The 15,381-nt window shown below is 39.6% G+C and overlaps 1 protein-coding gene and 1 long non-coding RNA gene across 2 annotated transcripts in view; both read right to left on the bottom strand.

The window, feature by feature from the left end:
- LOC104953862 (uncharacterized) overlaps positions 1-889 on the bottom strand; it is a 1,111-nt gene extending 222 nt beyond the window's left edge. The window contains exon 1 of the long non-coding RNA XR_799267.1: positions 46-889. This is a non-coding gene — a long non-coding RNA (uncharacterized lncRNA). The remainder of the gene's footprint in view (positions 1-45) is intronic.
- Positions 890-7,186: 6,297 nt separating this feature from the next.
- LOC104953864 (probable palmitoyltransferase ZDHHC8) overlaps positions 7,187-15,381 on the bottom strand; it is a 10,708-nt gene continuing 2,513 nt past the window's right edge. Inside the window, exons 4-6 of the mRNA XM_010780896.1 lie at positions 14,730-14,821; positions 12,119-12,251; positions 7,187-7,333 (exon numbers count right to left, since the gene is read on the bottom strand). Of these exons, the coding sequence (XP_010779198.1) occupies positions 7,187-7,333; positions 12,119-12,251; positions 14,730-14,821 (372 nt within the window). The remainder of the gene's footprint in view (positions 7,334-12,118; positions 12,252-14,729; positions 14,822-15,381) is intronic.

Raw genomic sequence — 15,381 nt, forward strand, 5'->3', positions numbered from 1 at the left:
CACTTGCATATTGTTAGTATTTTTTTTTTTTATTATCTGTTTTGCCTCAAGATCACGAGTCATCGATGCCACTGTGTGGGGGGGGGGGATACAAGATAGTGAATTTTAAGGAAAATTAAAAAGCCCATTCCTTGCACCTTGGACTGCCACGCTGTCCTTTCTCGCCATCAACAGTTAAATGTTACGAACTGTGAAGCAAGCTTGTGACCGTGACATTCCTACATTGGGGTCTTTTTTTGTTTTTGTTATTCTGAAGCAGTGGGGGAGAAGAGAATGTAGCACAGGGTCAGGGACCAGGCATTATAGAGGTGCATTATACCTGTAAAATCCCATAATGCATCAGTGAGCCATCTTAACCCTGTCCACTGTCAATGCGTCCACTGTGAGAGTCAGCAAGTGAGGAGAACAGACTTCTCAGTGGACGCTTTGTAGCTGTACTTTCCGGTTCCTTCTTTCGTCAGTACTGATCGAAGGGGAATCCACTCCAGACATTCGAGGGTCATCAGATGCAGAATCCATTTCATTTCTTTTTTTTGTGTTATAATTATCTTAAAATGTCCAAAACGGTTCATCGTCAGAGTGGCGGCGCTCTTGACTTAAGTTCCTCACCAGGAAAATTGAGTTTCTATTTAGATCATAACATTCCCAGACTGTAAGCATGTAGAGAATATGTAACCGAGTGCCCTTTCTGATCTGTGTGCACACCACCGTCTCCTTTTCTTTCCACTAATGGAGTTCATAACCTCGCCTCTATAAAGTGCGTCTAAGTGCCAGTGCATCTGTAAATACATGGTTGAAATGTTGCCTTTCATTTGCACTCAAATGATTTGAAATGTTTCTGCTACCTTCGAATAAAAACCGTCTAAGACCACCTTTGCCTTTTTGTATACAAATCCCTCGCTTCCTGGGATAGATAATGTGCTAAGAAATACATAAAAGTACAAAGCTATATGCTAAGAAATATAGTTTTAACCCTTGTGTTGTGTTTGAAAGCTGTTAACGTTCATGGTGTTCGCGGGTCAATTTTGACCCATGATTTATCTCAGTCCAAAACACTCAAATAATGACTATCATCCAATATTGTTTTTACTACATCATAACTAACTTATTACGCATTCATAAACGTACAGTCCTGTTATTGTATGGCCCAAAAACACATTACACCACATATTGCACACGTGCATGTGTGAGTTCAATTGTTAGTGTACATATTCTTTGTGGAAGGAGGAGTTACCGTGGGGGGAGGGGGGGCTGCGGGAGGGGAGACCTTGGCCTTTTCTCAATCGCGAGGATGCTTGCTTGGTAACACATGTCTTCCGAGTCACTTGCTTCAGAAGCTAGGCAAGAATCCTTCCTGGCAATCGGAAAACGAAGAGTGGAACAGGCTAGCAAGTGTGCAGGTGTGCGTCATGAGAGGCTCCGCCTTACATTTTCCTCCACAGATTTGGGCTAATTGGTCCGTGCGCAAAGCATTGTGGGGATTTGAAGGACGCGAAGTCTACACATGTGCAGCCTCGAAATTACCCCCAAACCAAGGACGCGGCCTCGGTGGAATTCAAAGTATGCTGGAGATTGGAACAGTCCTTCGGCGGCACTCGATGACGTAGTATCCTTGAAATATTGGCTTGGAAGCCAGTTTCCTCGCGATTGAGAAACGGCCCAGGTGCATGTTGCGAAAAAATGTGTTGCAGTGGATGAAGGGGGTGGGGGAGGGGTGTCTAAAGTCAAAGTTTAATCTTGATTGGGCCAAATTTGACCCCGAGTGACCCACAACATTCTGCCGGATCTTCCCAGACCCCAAATCCGAATTATACACTTTTTAAAAATTTTTTTAGAGACCTTCAGAATTAGCTAAAAGTCAGTTTTGTAGTGTTTCTAAAGCTGTGGTGGAGGATATCATGCAGCCTTGTTGCGACAAAAAAAACTAGAGCGTAATTATTATATAATTTGAAAATGCAACGGGTCACGGGAGACCCGAACACAACATAAGGGTTAAAGGAGTTAATGGCTTTTGCATTCTCTTATAAATGTCAACGTAATTATTATTTGAACAGACTATACAAGAAATAACAATGCTGTGCAGATTATGAATTCACAAGAATCAATTCACTCCAAGAGTTGGACACTTTTATTTACTCTGCTCATTGGGAAATATTTCCTCTTCACAAAAATAGGAACGCATTTACATTTATAGTATATTCTATATTTTAATACATAATGATCTTTCTATTTGAGCTTCAGAAAACACATCAGCTCGCGGCTTACAAATGAAACATGAATTTTTTTCTGACTGTCAGGAATGCTCCCTGACCTGCAGCGATGTCCATCCCCAAATAAAAGAACGTTGGACTAATGGCAGTCATCTTAAAGAGGAATGACATCGATCGTGTTTCGATATGTGTTCGTGATAGACTCTTATTTTCAGACACTCAGGTCTTTCATTACGATCCAGTTTGCTGTTTCACCGACAAAAAACCCATCAGATCTCCCCAAAAAGCATCCTTTCAAACTTCAGCCTCACAACAATTCAAAAATACATGACTGATATAGATTATTATCCTGTTTCTCAACATTACTGTGTTCATGGTAAGGCAGCTGGGTGAGACCTTAGTAGGGGGAACACTCACTACCTCAGTTATTAACCTTTGCACCCTGATCTCTGGACAAAGGAAAGGGTGAATGCACCAGAAACGGGAAGAAAAAATATTCTTGAAAAAGTGATTCAATTTCCTCACTAATTACCGTGTACATCCTCCAGAACCATCCGCTCTTAAAGGTACAGTACACCCCCAAATTCATATTTCCCCTTTACCTGTAGTGCTATTTATCAATTTAGATTGTCTTGCTTGTCCAAGTGAGAAATGGCTGTGAAAATATCTGCCTGCTCTCGCATATAATGTAAATCCAAACCATCTTAATTGATAAATAGCAAAACAAGTAAGAGGATATTAATTAATATTTTAGATTTTGTGCTGAACTGTCCCTTTAAATGTTACCCAGTCTAACACTAACGGTAATTCATCGCCCCATAGTGTACAATAGTTTTCAACCAGCAATGCGTCATCTTCTCAAAAGGCAACAATGGTTTATTTGTCATGCAAATTGCAGTCGGACCAAATCCACCACTTCCAACATCCATGTAAATTCTGGCTTATTCTTTCATATTCAGTTCATGCAAATTAAAACCTTCCACTTACATAATACTAGTCTGTTTAATGGTCAAAATTAATAAAACATTTTAGACTTTAAAGCAACAAAAGAGAAAGGTTTTGCATCTCCGAGTGGCAGGAGATACTGGAGCTGTACCAGACAGCTGCTGCAAATTCATTTGACATTTTCCGTCTTCCTGATGTCACCCATTCACCGTCTTTGAGAAATTAAGGGGGTGTGTAGTCACTTTTTAGCACTGAAATCTCAAGGCATCTTCAATTAAAAGCCCAATATGTGCACACATTTCCCTTCCTCACATCACTTATCCTGTAATAACATGTCATCATCCTTTCTTATACACACTTCAAGGCAGAACATTGACTTTTCCTCTTATAATGACTTCATTTATTTACTGAATTTATAATTTATTAAGAAAAAAAACTCCACTCAAAATAAAAACATCCATTCCAGGCTTAGTAAAGCGTATAAAAAAAGATGTATCAAACATAGCTTTTGAAAGGTTGGCTATATAAAAATGAAACAAACCCATTAAAAAAAAAATAGAGACAGAATAATGAATGAGCAACCAGTTATCTTCATTTCACTACATGGGACGATGGCTTGTACACCGCTTTCCATTCCTATGATTATAACATAAACAACTAACAAACTAAACACAATTTCTTATTTTTTCTTCAGACAGAAAACAGAAAGTTGTTTTGGTTGAGCAAGGCTGGACTCGTTCTGACTTGTGATGAGGTAATGTTATCTTTCAGAACAGAATCTATCCGTCCTGCACTCGTGTCGTGTTGAAATCACCCGACTGAACTCCACTAAAACAAGTAGAGGCCGAGGACGATGTACTGCACCTTTAAGAAGGGAATACAAGGGGCTAGTATAATCAAACCCTATCATGTAGCATCTCTGCTGGTTGCATTCAGTCCTGAGAAACTTATTTGTGATTAAATGAACCATGTAAGGAATTAAATGCAACGAGCCATGATATATGAGACAGGTTGCACATTATCCAGCTTACTACACGGCTGCTCACTAAATAAATCAACAATTTGACTCACACTAGATTTAATTTTCTTATTTTTGTTCTCTTGTCTTTACGTGGAACAATTTGGCCATCATGGATCCAAAGTTTTGTGCTAACCAAAACATATCAAATGTAATATTCAAATAGTATTCCACAGTGTTTTTATGAAGGAGGGACACTAATGTTTTTTTTGTTGCAACAACTGACGTTCCGGGCTTCTTCCCGCAGATGAATACGACTGCACATAGTCCCTTCTTCAGAGCAGCAGTCTGCTATCGAAAAAGAACAGACTGTTGAATGTCCAAATTGACCAATCAGAATCAAGTATTCAGCTTAGCTGTGGAATCAAGAGTGGTGCAGGAATGAGTCTTAAAACACGGAAATTACTTAGTATTTTAAAACGTCCTGGTCTCCAAGTTAGCCATTTTGAAAATGTTTTTGGTTTGACCGCTGAAATAAGGTCTGTAGTTAACACAAGCTGAAGAGACGTTCACAACATAAAATGCATCAGTAAATACCCCCTGCAGATGTCAACAAGTGACGATATAAACTACTAAACGGAATCTTGCGTCATCCTTTAGCTTAGCGCAGGTAATGCACAGCCATGCAACAGCCATATGATCGTCAAGTGGTGTTAATATGTGGCGATTACCATGCTAAACAACTCGTGTAAAGCATCATAAATGTGTGTTTGCCATAGATCATATTTTCTGCAACAAACTTGAATCCAATGGAGCAATCCCATTATCCAGGGACCCCCTGCGATGCTAACTTCTGGGTTAGCCTACAAAATATGTCCTCACTGCACCACTCTGCTAAATCTCAATGGATTTGGATTGCAACCACCAGACATGATATGATACGACTTCCCTTTCTCGATATCCCCCTTTCTGAGATATTCATCACTTGTGTTGCCTGTCTATGCATGAGGTGCTGATCTAAATGACCCCTCCTCCATCACTTCTCAAATACTAATACTCTGGAGAAGGCATGAAAAGTACACGTTAATGTGAAGCACCTTGAGGTCAATCCACTCAGAAAAAAAGGGGTTTTCTCACAGATCTCCATGGTCGGGATGTCGGTGTTGAATCGTCGGTTTTTGTTCAGCCTTCAGCAAAGTTTGTGAGACATTCGGGTCAACATTCGCTCCATGACCACAGCTCAGAGACAACAGTAATAACATTAACAGTCCACTTTTAACCACAAAATCTTAACAACAAAACACTCCTTACACACACTGTATCTGACAAACACACACACACACACACACACACACACACACACACACACACACACACACACACACACACACACACACACACACACACACACACACACACACACACACACACACACCAAAGAAAAACACACAAGGAAAACAAAGAAAACGGGAAATGATTCATTAGTTTCAGAATCCAATGACATAACAGTGACAATGATTTCAGCTTCTTACATGTGGATGTACAATAAAAACAGGTTTAGGTGAGATAACAAAGTGTAAGGACATGAATCACAAGAACAAGAGGCAGAGAGAGAAAGTGAAGTGCTTTCTTTAAAAAAATATATCATGAATTGCTTCCTCACAGGAGAACATTCAGACAAAAGCTGAAATATATATTTAAAGGACCAAACATTAAACTCAGATGTGTTCTCAGTGCTCTAGAGCTTTTTTCTCCAATCAACTGAACCTTTTTAAAGAAAGCAAACGCAAACAGAAAAACCTTGACTAATTGTTCTCATCTCTGTTTTTTTAAAACATGTTTTTTTTTAATAAAACTTCTTTGTGAGGTGAGAGAAAATCTGAGAATCTGCTCTGAACAGAAAATGTAATTAGCATTTAATTTTTCTTAAACGATAAATAGACTTTTGTCACCTTCACACTGGATAACTGTATTTTTTCACTTTCTTTTAGAAGTGTAGAATACAGTTATAATCTGGAGTTGTCTACCTATTAGAAAGTATTAGAAAATAAAAAGTAATTTAAAAAGCAGAACATGATTGTTATTGACTGCTCCGGCAGCAGTTTTGAAGAGTGCAGCGGGAGAAATTACCCCCTGCGACAGCATCATAAGAGCTGGAAAAACTCCCCCATTTCCGCTTGTCAGGAGAAAAAGCCCAGTTAAGAAAATGCACCCGCGGAGCCGAACCATCGGCCTCGCAGCAATAAACCTGAGCAGCGGAAGCGTTCACGCACAGATGGACAGATTGTGCAGACAGACATGCAGAGTCATGAACAAACAATGGGGAAAAGAGACCGCCTGAGAAGAATGCAAATAACAGGCCTGAGCACACGCACATAAATGGACCCCCAAATATACGCTTTGTGTCTGGAACACATTTACAGTCTGTGTGGCAGCACTTTCCAGCTCCCTTTGAGAGCCTGTCAGAGTTTGACAAAGTCAACAGATGCAAAAACAAAAGATGCTGATGGGGAAGATAGTAAGCCTCCCTCGTCTCCATCTCCCCCTTCCTCCCTTCCCACCTGTGCTGTTTCCTTGGCTGGCTGACTGGCTGCCTACAGTGAGAATATTGAATGAAAGGCCTTCTCTATGCATCCAGTCAGTCAGTCACCTAGGGAAAGGGGATTTGGATGGGGAGAACGAGCCAGGCTTCAGGCTTTGATCCGCAGGTGTTATGACAGAGCCTCGGGCTGAGGAATCTGGATAGTCTCTTCCTCAGGCCTGTCTCTCCGTCTACCTGCGCTTTCATGGCTTCCACTCTGCGGCATCCAGCTCATTTCAAACAACCACTGTATATTTGAAATATATCTTTTTCCAGCGCAATGTTTTTTTTTAACCCCTGGGTTCATACTGGAAGAAAACAATCTAAAAAATGAATATCTCTCTGAATCCAGCTCCCACGCTGTCCTTTTCTTTGACTTTATATGATGCAGTCTTGTGATGAAAGGAACTGCTTCATGTGTTTGTCAGTGCGCTTCTTGCCATATCCCTTGAGGATTGTTTTATTTATTGTATGTGTGTTTATGCCCATGTATCAGGTCGGGTTTACCTGCGCTGGGTCCACGTCGTTGAGCATCACTATGGACGTGCAGTGGTAATCCAGCACCAGTCTCCAGAAGTCCTTCACTGTGTTCGGTAAAGGGTGCTGGGTCACGATGAATGCAGACGGCTGCTTGTAACTCTGGGGGGAAAATAGAGGAAAAGCAAAAGAAAGATTTGAAACCCTGTCGCTAAATACGCCTCATGCATATTATATTGTTTGAAAGCTGACAATTTACCAAGAATAAACGCAGTCACTATTTTTAAAATGACCTCCATCCTTTAACCTCCTTTACACTGAGTGCTGTTTTCTAATGGAGATTCCGTGTCTCGGGAGATTCTATCAGGACGCTGCACTTTTAATGTGGTTCCTGGATGGTGGTGACAGAGGATCCTGTACCCAAAGGGTCATGTGCTCAATCCAGGCAGCAGCCAAAAAGTCCATCACTAGACCCACGCTCTGTCAAGGTGCTCTTTGTGAGGTCCGCCCTGAAGACATTTAACACTTTAAAATGGCTATTCATTGCTTAAAGGCTTTTTTTTTTTGTGTTGTCCTGTGGTGCTTTCCACTTACTGTGACAGATAGCGCAGCTGTTAATTTAGGACGTGTCAAAGTCAGATCATAGGGCCAAGTTAAACTACATGGCATTTTCCATTCAAAGCAATGTTGGTGAATAACACAATACCACCTCAAGGTCTATTCATCTATCAGATATATATAATCGGTCCAATTCTGTTACATGATTTTCATTTGCAGATGGAGTTTTCGGTTGTCATGAAATAAGAATAGTGTGTATTTAACTTATAAGCAAAAAAGTGACGAACCATAGATTTTCCAGAACAGCTTTGAAATGACCTCAACTCAACTGGCCGTATTATGCTTTTTTATACTCTCCATATATTTGTTATTAACATCTCCACTTGTGTAAGAACAATAAATTAAACCTTGTTTGTAAATGCTTTGTATTTTGTAGGAAGGTGGGAGGCTGGTAAGTGGGTGGAAGAACTATTTCATATGACAGATATTGTTGTTTCTTGTCTTGTGATGTTGTCTCTTTACATCTCACTCTACAACCTGAGGTGTGCATGTGAGAACTTAAAGTACTAAACTGAAGTCAAGTTAAAGCCTCAAGGTTACAGCATTGCCTCTTGTATAAGATGCTGAAACACCAATGTCAGCACTTACAGTAGCCTTAATATCCTGTGATGTGTTCCATTAGCTATCCAAGGCAAAATACCTGCTTTGACATCACTGAATAGCGTTTGACAAGGAAAGCAACATGTGGGAACGTTTTAGCTCGCTCAGCTGCAATTTCATGCCTTGTGACCGAGTGTCAATTTATTAATTTAAAATCACAGGGATTCAGTTAGCAAGAATTAGAATGGGGCTACAATGCTCCTTTTAATGAGTCCGTGGAGTGAATAATCCTAAAAGGTTAATCGTTCCTGTAAATTCTTATTCTTTATCAGGATCCCCATTAGCACTAGCATGAGCATTGGCTATTCTTCCTGGGGTTTCTCACACACACAAAACATACATAAAACAAAACAGTTCATAATTTCATGCAATTTACAGTTCTATGAAGTGAAAACTAAAATGGTCATCCAATTTGAGCCATCATACTGTAAGGCCAAACAAAAGAATACAAATCATTGTACTTAATAATACATACGGTTACATTTCACTTAATAATACTGAGATCATTTTTTAGCAACCTTTTGAAATGTACTTGAGAATTTTCCTGAATGATATGGACAGGTAAAAAACTCCAGCTGACCATGGCTCTGACTGTTTTCTGTCCCATATTTGATTTAGATTGGGGTTGTTAGAGCCAGTATTTTGATTTTATAAGAAAGGTCACCTAATTGTGACGTCTGTAGTCAACGCACTATAAAGGACTACAATTCCCACGGCGCCTGTGCTAAAGCCACAGTGATGGGAAACCTGTTGAGACGCCGTCGAGGAACAGTTTTTAACCGTACACGTACATACAAATTGTATAAGTACCCTTTAAGTTAGGAAGTTATAAGCATTATCAAAAAAAGAAAGAATACCTAAGTTGTTTGTTATTTTATTTGAGTTTTGCCTATTTCTTTTCAATATTGTAAAGGCCTATTTTCTTTGTTGTATGTGCAAAAGTTTGTTATTTTATTTTGAGCAAACACATCGCAACATGATCTAAACCATCGGAGGCCAAGCAACACTTCAAACTGTGAGTAATTTAAAAGGAAAGAAACCAGTTAGAACTGTCTGTTTAAGGCGTCTAGTGGCTTGATGGAAAAACAAGGAAGGAAGCCACGACAGATACGTTTTCTTTTAATTGTTTAATATGCGTTGTTTTATTAGTTTACATGGCCTACATTATGTGTTGAATATTTATCTACTCACCTTAGTTGTTTACGCCCCTGAATATATTTGTTGACACCCCTTGTTCTCCTATTTTCTATATGATGTCTGTTTGTGGGGAAGGGGTTGGTTTTAGACGGGGGAAGCTAAACCAGTTCAACTGATGTGTCGTGGCTTAAAAGTCTCTCGAGAAGCCACTTCCAACAAAATGGAAACTATGAAATGATCTCAGTGTTGGATAGACAGTTTTGTTTCTCAATTAACTTGTTAAAAAGAGTGCTTAACCCATTTGCATGTGTTTTGGTCATGTACGTCTCTGCACAACTACTGGACTTCAATTGTCAGTACTTTCTCAGAGGTAACTGGGACGCTTATAGAGCCTAATGCCATTACTGCAGTATTTGGCATCCCAAGCCTGCCTTTGCCTCGGCTCAAAGCAGACCTTATAGCCTTTGCAACATTACTAGCAAGACGTTTTATTCTAACAAGATGGAAATCACCAACACCACCTTCCCACACTATGTGGATGAGGGACATTTTTAATAATTTGCAGCTTGAAAAAATCCGTTACACATTGAGAGGCTCCTCCGGGAAGTTCCGAAGTGTCCGGGACCCATAAGACCCGAATATGTATGTATGTATGTGTTTGTATATATTTATAAAACGGACAAGTAAAATCAAGCAATCTGATTGGTTCTTAGCCGTGATATACTGAGCGTATACCACGGGTAGAATTGTAAGTTACTTTTCACAACAAGTCAGTATCCCTCCGCGTCTGAGACAAACAGTATACCGTTGGGCTGAAAAGCAAACTGCCTGCTTCGCGTCGGGCCGAACCACGCCCCTTAGCTGTGATATAATGAGCATATACCACGGCCTGTCGTGAGCTATTGCTTAAATATATTTTTTATTATTTTATATGTACGTATATATATGTATATGTGAAATTTTTTATTTATTTTTATTTATTTGTACTCTTACCTGAAGAGAATGAGGTTATGTGTTTGTTTGTATTTTGTTGTTTTTGTCTTGTTGTAATGTTTCATATGTTATGTGATCTGCACAACTGTAATGTGATACTGTCGATCACAACCGCCCTGTCATCTCTGTTTAATTTGTGTACGAAAATCAATAAACAAAGTTTGTATAAATAAATAAAGAGTGCTTAACTTATCAAGCATTGCACCTGGTTTAAAGCCAACATCAATCCAGCAAAACCAGAGATGTTGTTTATTTAATTTCACATATTCTTCTTTCTTGTCCAAATCTGAAGCAGACATTATTCAGCGACTCGTCTGCTGACAGTAAATGATCTTGTGTTGTGCTAGAAGTAGGTAATATAGCCCGGAGCTGCTAGCCTGAGGCAGAGGCGCTGCTCAGCTCACTTCTTGATAACTCCACAGCCTCCTTTCATTTTCTTAATTGTAGCCTTCAGTCCTCACTGACCCTCGCAGCTATGCATGAGAGTGTGTGCAGCTCCCTGTGGAGCTCAGAGAGATGAACACAGCTGCTTTACATAATGCAGGAGCAGGCTACTCCCCAAGACCTGTAAACACACTTTGATGTGTAAAACTGTTGGAGCTCTTCTTTTAAAGTCAGAGGACATTTTTCTTTTTTGCCCTTAAGTTTGTTTGCAGTTGCAGAAAAAATGAGAAAAAATAAGAATTGGATCTTCTTCTTATATCTATATATTTAAAAGGGCAATGGATGCTTTTCTTCACAGGAGCCCCCCCAGGTGAGGAGTGTGTTTTACAGGTACATATGAAATCTGTTATGCATACTTAAAAGGACCCTCACTTACGTCCATCAAATATTTCCAAGTTGGGTTTAATCAAAAATGGCATGATTTTAGACCAACTGGCCTCTCAACCATTTTTTAATTGTATTTTTTAAATAAAATGACATGTTTGTTTGTCTTTGAAATCACCGATATACACAAATGACAGACCTCAGGGGTCCAAGTCATTCCCTCCTATCAGTGAGTCACCTGGCTTTGACGTCAAGTGTCTAAAAATACCCTGTTTTACAAACGAGGATTTCTCATGACTGCTTTGGTGAGCGACTGCTCCTTTGATATGCTCCCTAGAGTTGAAGTCTTTCAGTAGCAAAGAGGACCTGGGGACGCACTGGGTGTGACATTTCTGACGTGAGACGATGAGGATTAGGGGAGCTGAAATGCTTAAACCCCGCAGAAGAAAGACCTACTGTGCGTCAGTTAAGTGATGGAGCAACAGGTAGGGCTGCTCAATTAATCATATTTTAATCGCAATTACGATTATGGCTTCGCAACGATTAGGAAAACAACGTAATCGAAAGATAACGATTATTTATTTGTTTTTATGAATTTTTTTTTTTTATTGGTTTTTCAGTTGAGTTATACTTAAAGTTCAGGGTAATCAACTGTTAAAAATATACTGTTCAAATGTTTTTTCTCCAATAAATTCATGTTTTCAAAGTAAATGGATAATCGTTTTTAATAATCGTGATATCAATTTTTGACCCAATTAATCGAGATTATGATTTTTGCCATAATCGAGCAGCTCTAGTAACAGGTAGATGTAGTAGTTGTAATGAAGTCACCTTGGAGCTGATGATGGTGCTGTGGATGCCGTTGTCGCTGATCTTGATGGTGATCTGCCTCTCTGAAAAGTCAGGTCTGATGAACGGGGGCTGAATTTTGACATGGGGCTTTTTCTTGGGGTCCAACATGTACCTATTGAAAGAAGAAGAAGAAGCGAGTCATGAACAGAGTACCACACTCACAGTTGTAAGTGCAGCCATCACATTTGAACGGTCTAGTGCCTCACTGAAAGCAACCAGGATGACAAGTGTGCAGCTCTGAAAGAAACAGCACACAATGTACTATTACAGTTCTCACATCAAAGTACAAACACTCAGGAGAAGGAGGGGGCGGGGCTTCATGACCGCTCAACAGGAGAGAAACATTCACAGCAAACTGAATTTACATCTTCAAATCTTACTGCACCGTCTTTAGAGCATCCTCTTTGTTTCTACATCAGTAATACTCTGTGTTTCAAGCACTGGCTGTGGCGCAGTGGATGGACAGGTTCAAACCCCACTGCAGTCAGCATGTCGTTGTGTCCCTGAGACACTTCACCCCAAATTGCTCCTGTGGGGATTGTCCACAGTATTGAGTATATAAGTCAGTTTGGATACAAGTGTCTAACAAGTAACATGTAATGTACCTAAGGGTGAAAGAAATGTGATAACTTCAACTATTATATATACTGCCGGGTTGCTTAATCTATAAAGATACAATATCATTTAGAAGTTAATCTGAATAAACATCTGATTAATGCGTTAAAATAAAAGTAGTAAAGTAAAAACTTCAACAGCAGCTTTAAAATTATAGTCAAGTAGTATAAAATGACTATGAAGTAAAGTACCTCAAATTGCACTTAATTACAGTTCTTGAGTACATGTACATTGCCAGTTTTTGTCACATAGGATTACATGAGAATATTGTAGTATATACGGACATATGACATCACATGTATGATGTATTATATTGTATTTAGGTAACTACTGTAAAACCATGAGTGGGTTAACAGAAAACTTAATTGGCAGTTCCAGTTTCCTAAATGGGAAAATTTGCTGTGTTTGCTTAAAAATATCTTTAAATACTTTAACTCCAAATACTTTTAAAGTACATTTTAGTACTTGTATTTAAATACTTTTACTTAAGTACCATTCTTGATGCAGTACTTGTACTTGAAATGGAGTACTTTACAGTGTTGTATTGGTACTTTTATGCAAATAAAAACTCTGAATATGTTTCCAAGCCCTTCATGTATGAACACATGAATACAACATATGGAAATGTACCATAAACATTACTAGTTATTGATATGCTGCAATATATACTTCACTATGAACCCATGTGTGCCTTCCAGAGACACACAGTGCAGAGTGCAATGGTGGAATGAGTGCGGTTTCATTTGTCGTTATAAAAAACACATTTCAAAAACAATATCCTGGCAGAAAAACAGCATTAAGTGAGTCGTCCGGGGCCGTTCATAATGAAATGGCTGTCAGTGTACAGTAATTGCTTTAATATTTAATGGCGGTGAAGCTTGGGGAGTGAAACATGGGATGTGTTATATCATCCAACACATTCACTAATGAACCAACACAAAAAGCCATGTTACTCAATAATTAAAACAGATTTTTAACTCGACAGTTCATTGAATCAGAAACCTTCCTCAGGGACGGTGCAACAACTTAACACCAGATGCTTGTAGCACCGCATGTCACACACACCTGCTGTTATCTCTCCGCAGTCACACTGTTGATTTTTATGGAACAGGCATCGTCCCCATGGGTTGTAAAACTTGTGTTTGGGCTTTTAGCGATGCTTTGTGTGAGTAAAAAGCCCGCTCTGCGCTCTGTTTCTCTTTTACTGGTGTTCTTCAGACTGATTCAATTCTCTCTGCCATCTGCCGCCCCCCAGGGTTGCTGGCAGAACCACACACACACACACACACACACACACACACACACACACACACACACACACACACACACACACACACACACACACACACACACACACACACACACACACACACACACACACTACAGAGACATGGTGCTACACTGTTGGATTTGCACGGATGTGACAGGATTTTATTGGCTGTAACCCCACTGCCAATGCATAGGCATACAATATGAGAGGTAATCATGTAAGATATGATACTTTAATATTCTTAAATTTTTAACTCATTCAAAACTTCCCAAACTTCATTTTAGATTATTTATTTTTAAAGAACCTTTATTGCTACTGATGGACAGTAATCCTGCACACCTTTGAGTTGTGTCAGGCATTATTTAGTTGAAAAATCACCCAGAACCCCCAGTTTGTTCATGTTATTTTTGTAAAACATTTTGTTTAACAGGCATCATTTTTATTTTTTGTAGAACTTGACATCTTTATTTTTCAACTCAATGCTTCATGAGAAATCCGAAATACAAAACACTTTTAAGAACAAAGTGGAAATCTGTTGGTAAACCTGTTTGAAAGTCTATCCAAAATTTAGTCTGCTTTCATGCCATCATTTGAATATGAAATTTGCATCCATATATACCACACACACACACACACACACACACACACACACACACACACACACACACACACACACACACACACACAGAGAGAGAAGTATCTTACCTCGGTGCCAGGGGACTGCATAAGACATAATCCACGTTGCCACAGCAACCTCTGGTGAAGGGATTTACTCCTCCACGAAACTTCCCCGTCACCTGCGGATCACAACGCCTCGTTATGAGCAGAGGAAGGCCACGGTGCACACACACACACACACACACACACATACATATATAAAACAGGCTTGCATACAAACAGGATGACTCATTCTGTTAGAGCATCAGATAATAAGTGTGCATGGGAATCATTGCTGTCCGTATTATAATTGCATTATTCTCCTGTATGTGTCAGATCTGTGGAAAGCAGAGGTTTGCTTTGTGAAGATTCTCCGGATATTTCCCTAAAGCAAGCAGTGTGTGAGTGTGTCGATTTACGCTGGATAAACAGCCGGTGAATTGTGTGTGTGTGTGTGTGTGTGTGTGTGTGTGTGTGTGTGTGTGTGTGTGTGTGTGTGTGTGTGTGTGTGTGTGTGTGTGTGTGTGTGTGTGTGTGTGTGTGTGTGTGTGTGTGTGTGTGTGTATATGTGTGTGAATGTGAACTGTTGATTTATGCTGGATAAACAGCCAGTGAATTGTGTGTGTGTGTGTGTGTGTATGTGTATGTGTATGTGTATGTGTGTGTGTATGTGTGTGTGTGTATGTGTATGTGTATGTGT

This window comes from Notothenia coriiceps, unplaced genomic scaffold, assembly GCF_000735185.1.
Source record: "Notothenia coriiceps isolate Sejong01 unplaced genomic scaffold, NC01 NC01_scaffold00022214, whole genome shotgun sequence".
In the NCBI taxonomy this organism is placed as follows: Eukaryota; Metazoa; Chordata; class Actinopteri; order Perciformes; family Nototheniidae; genus Notothenia; species Notothenia coriiceps.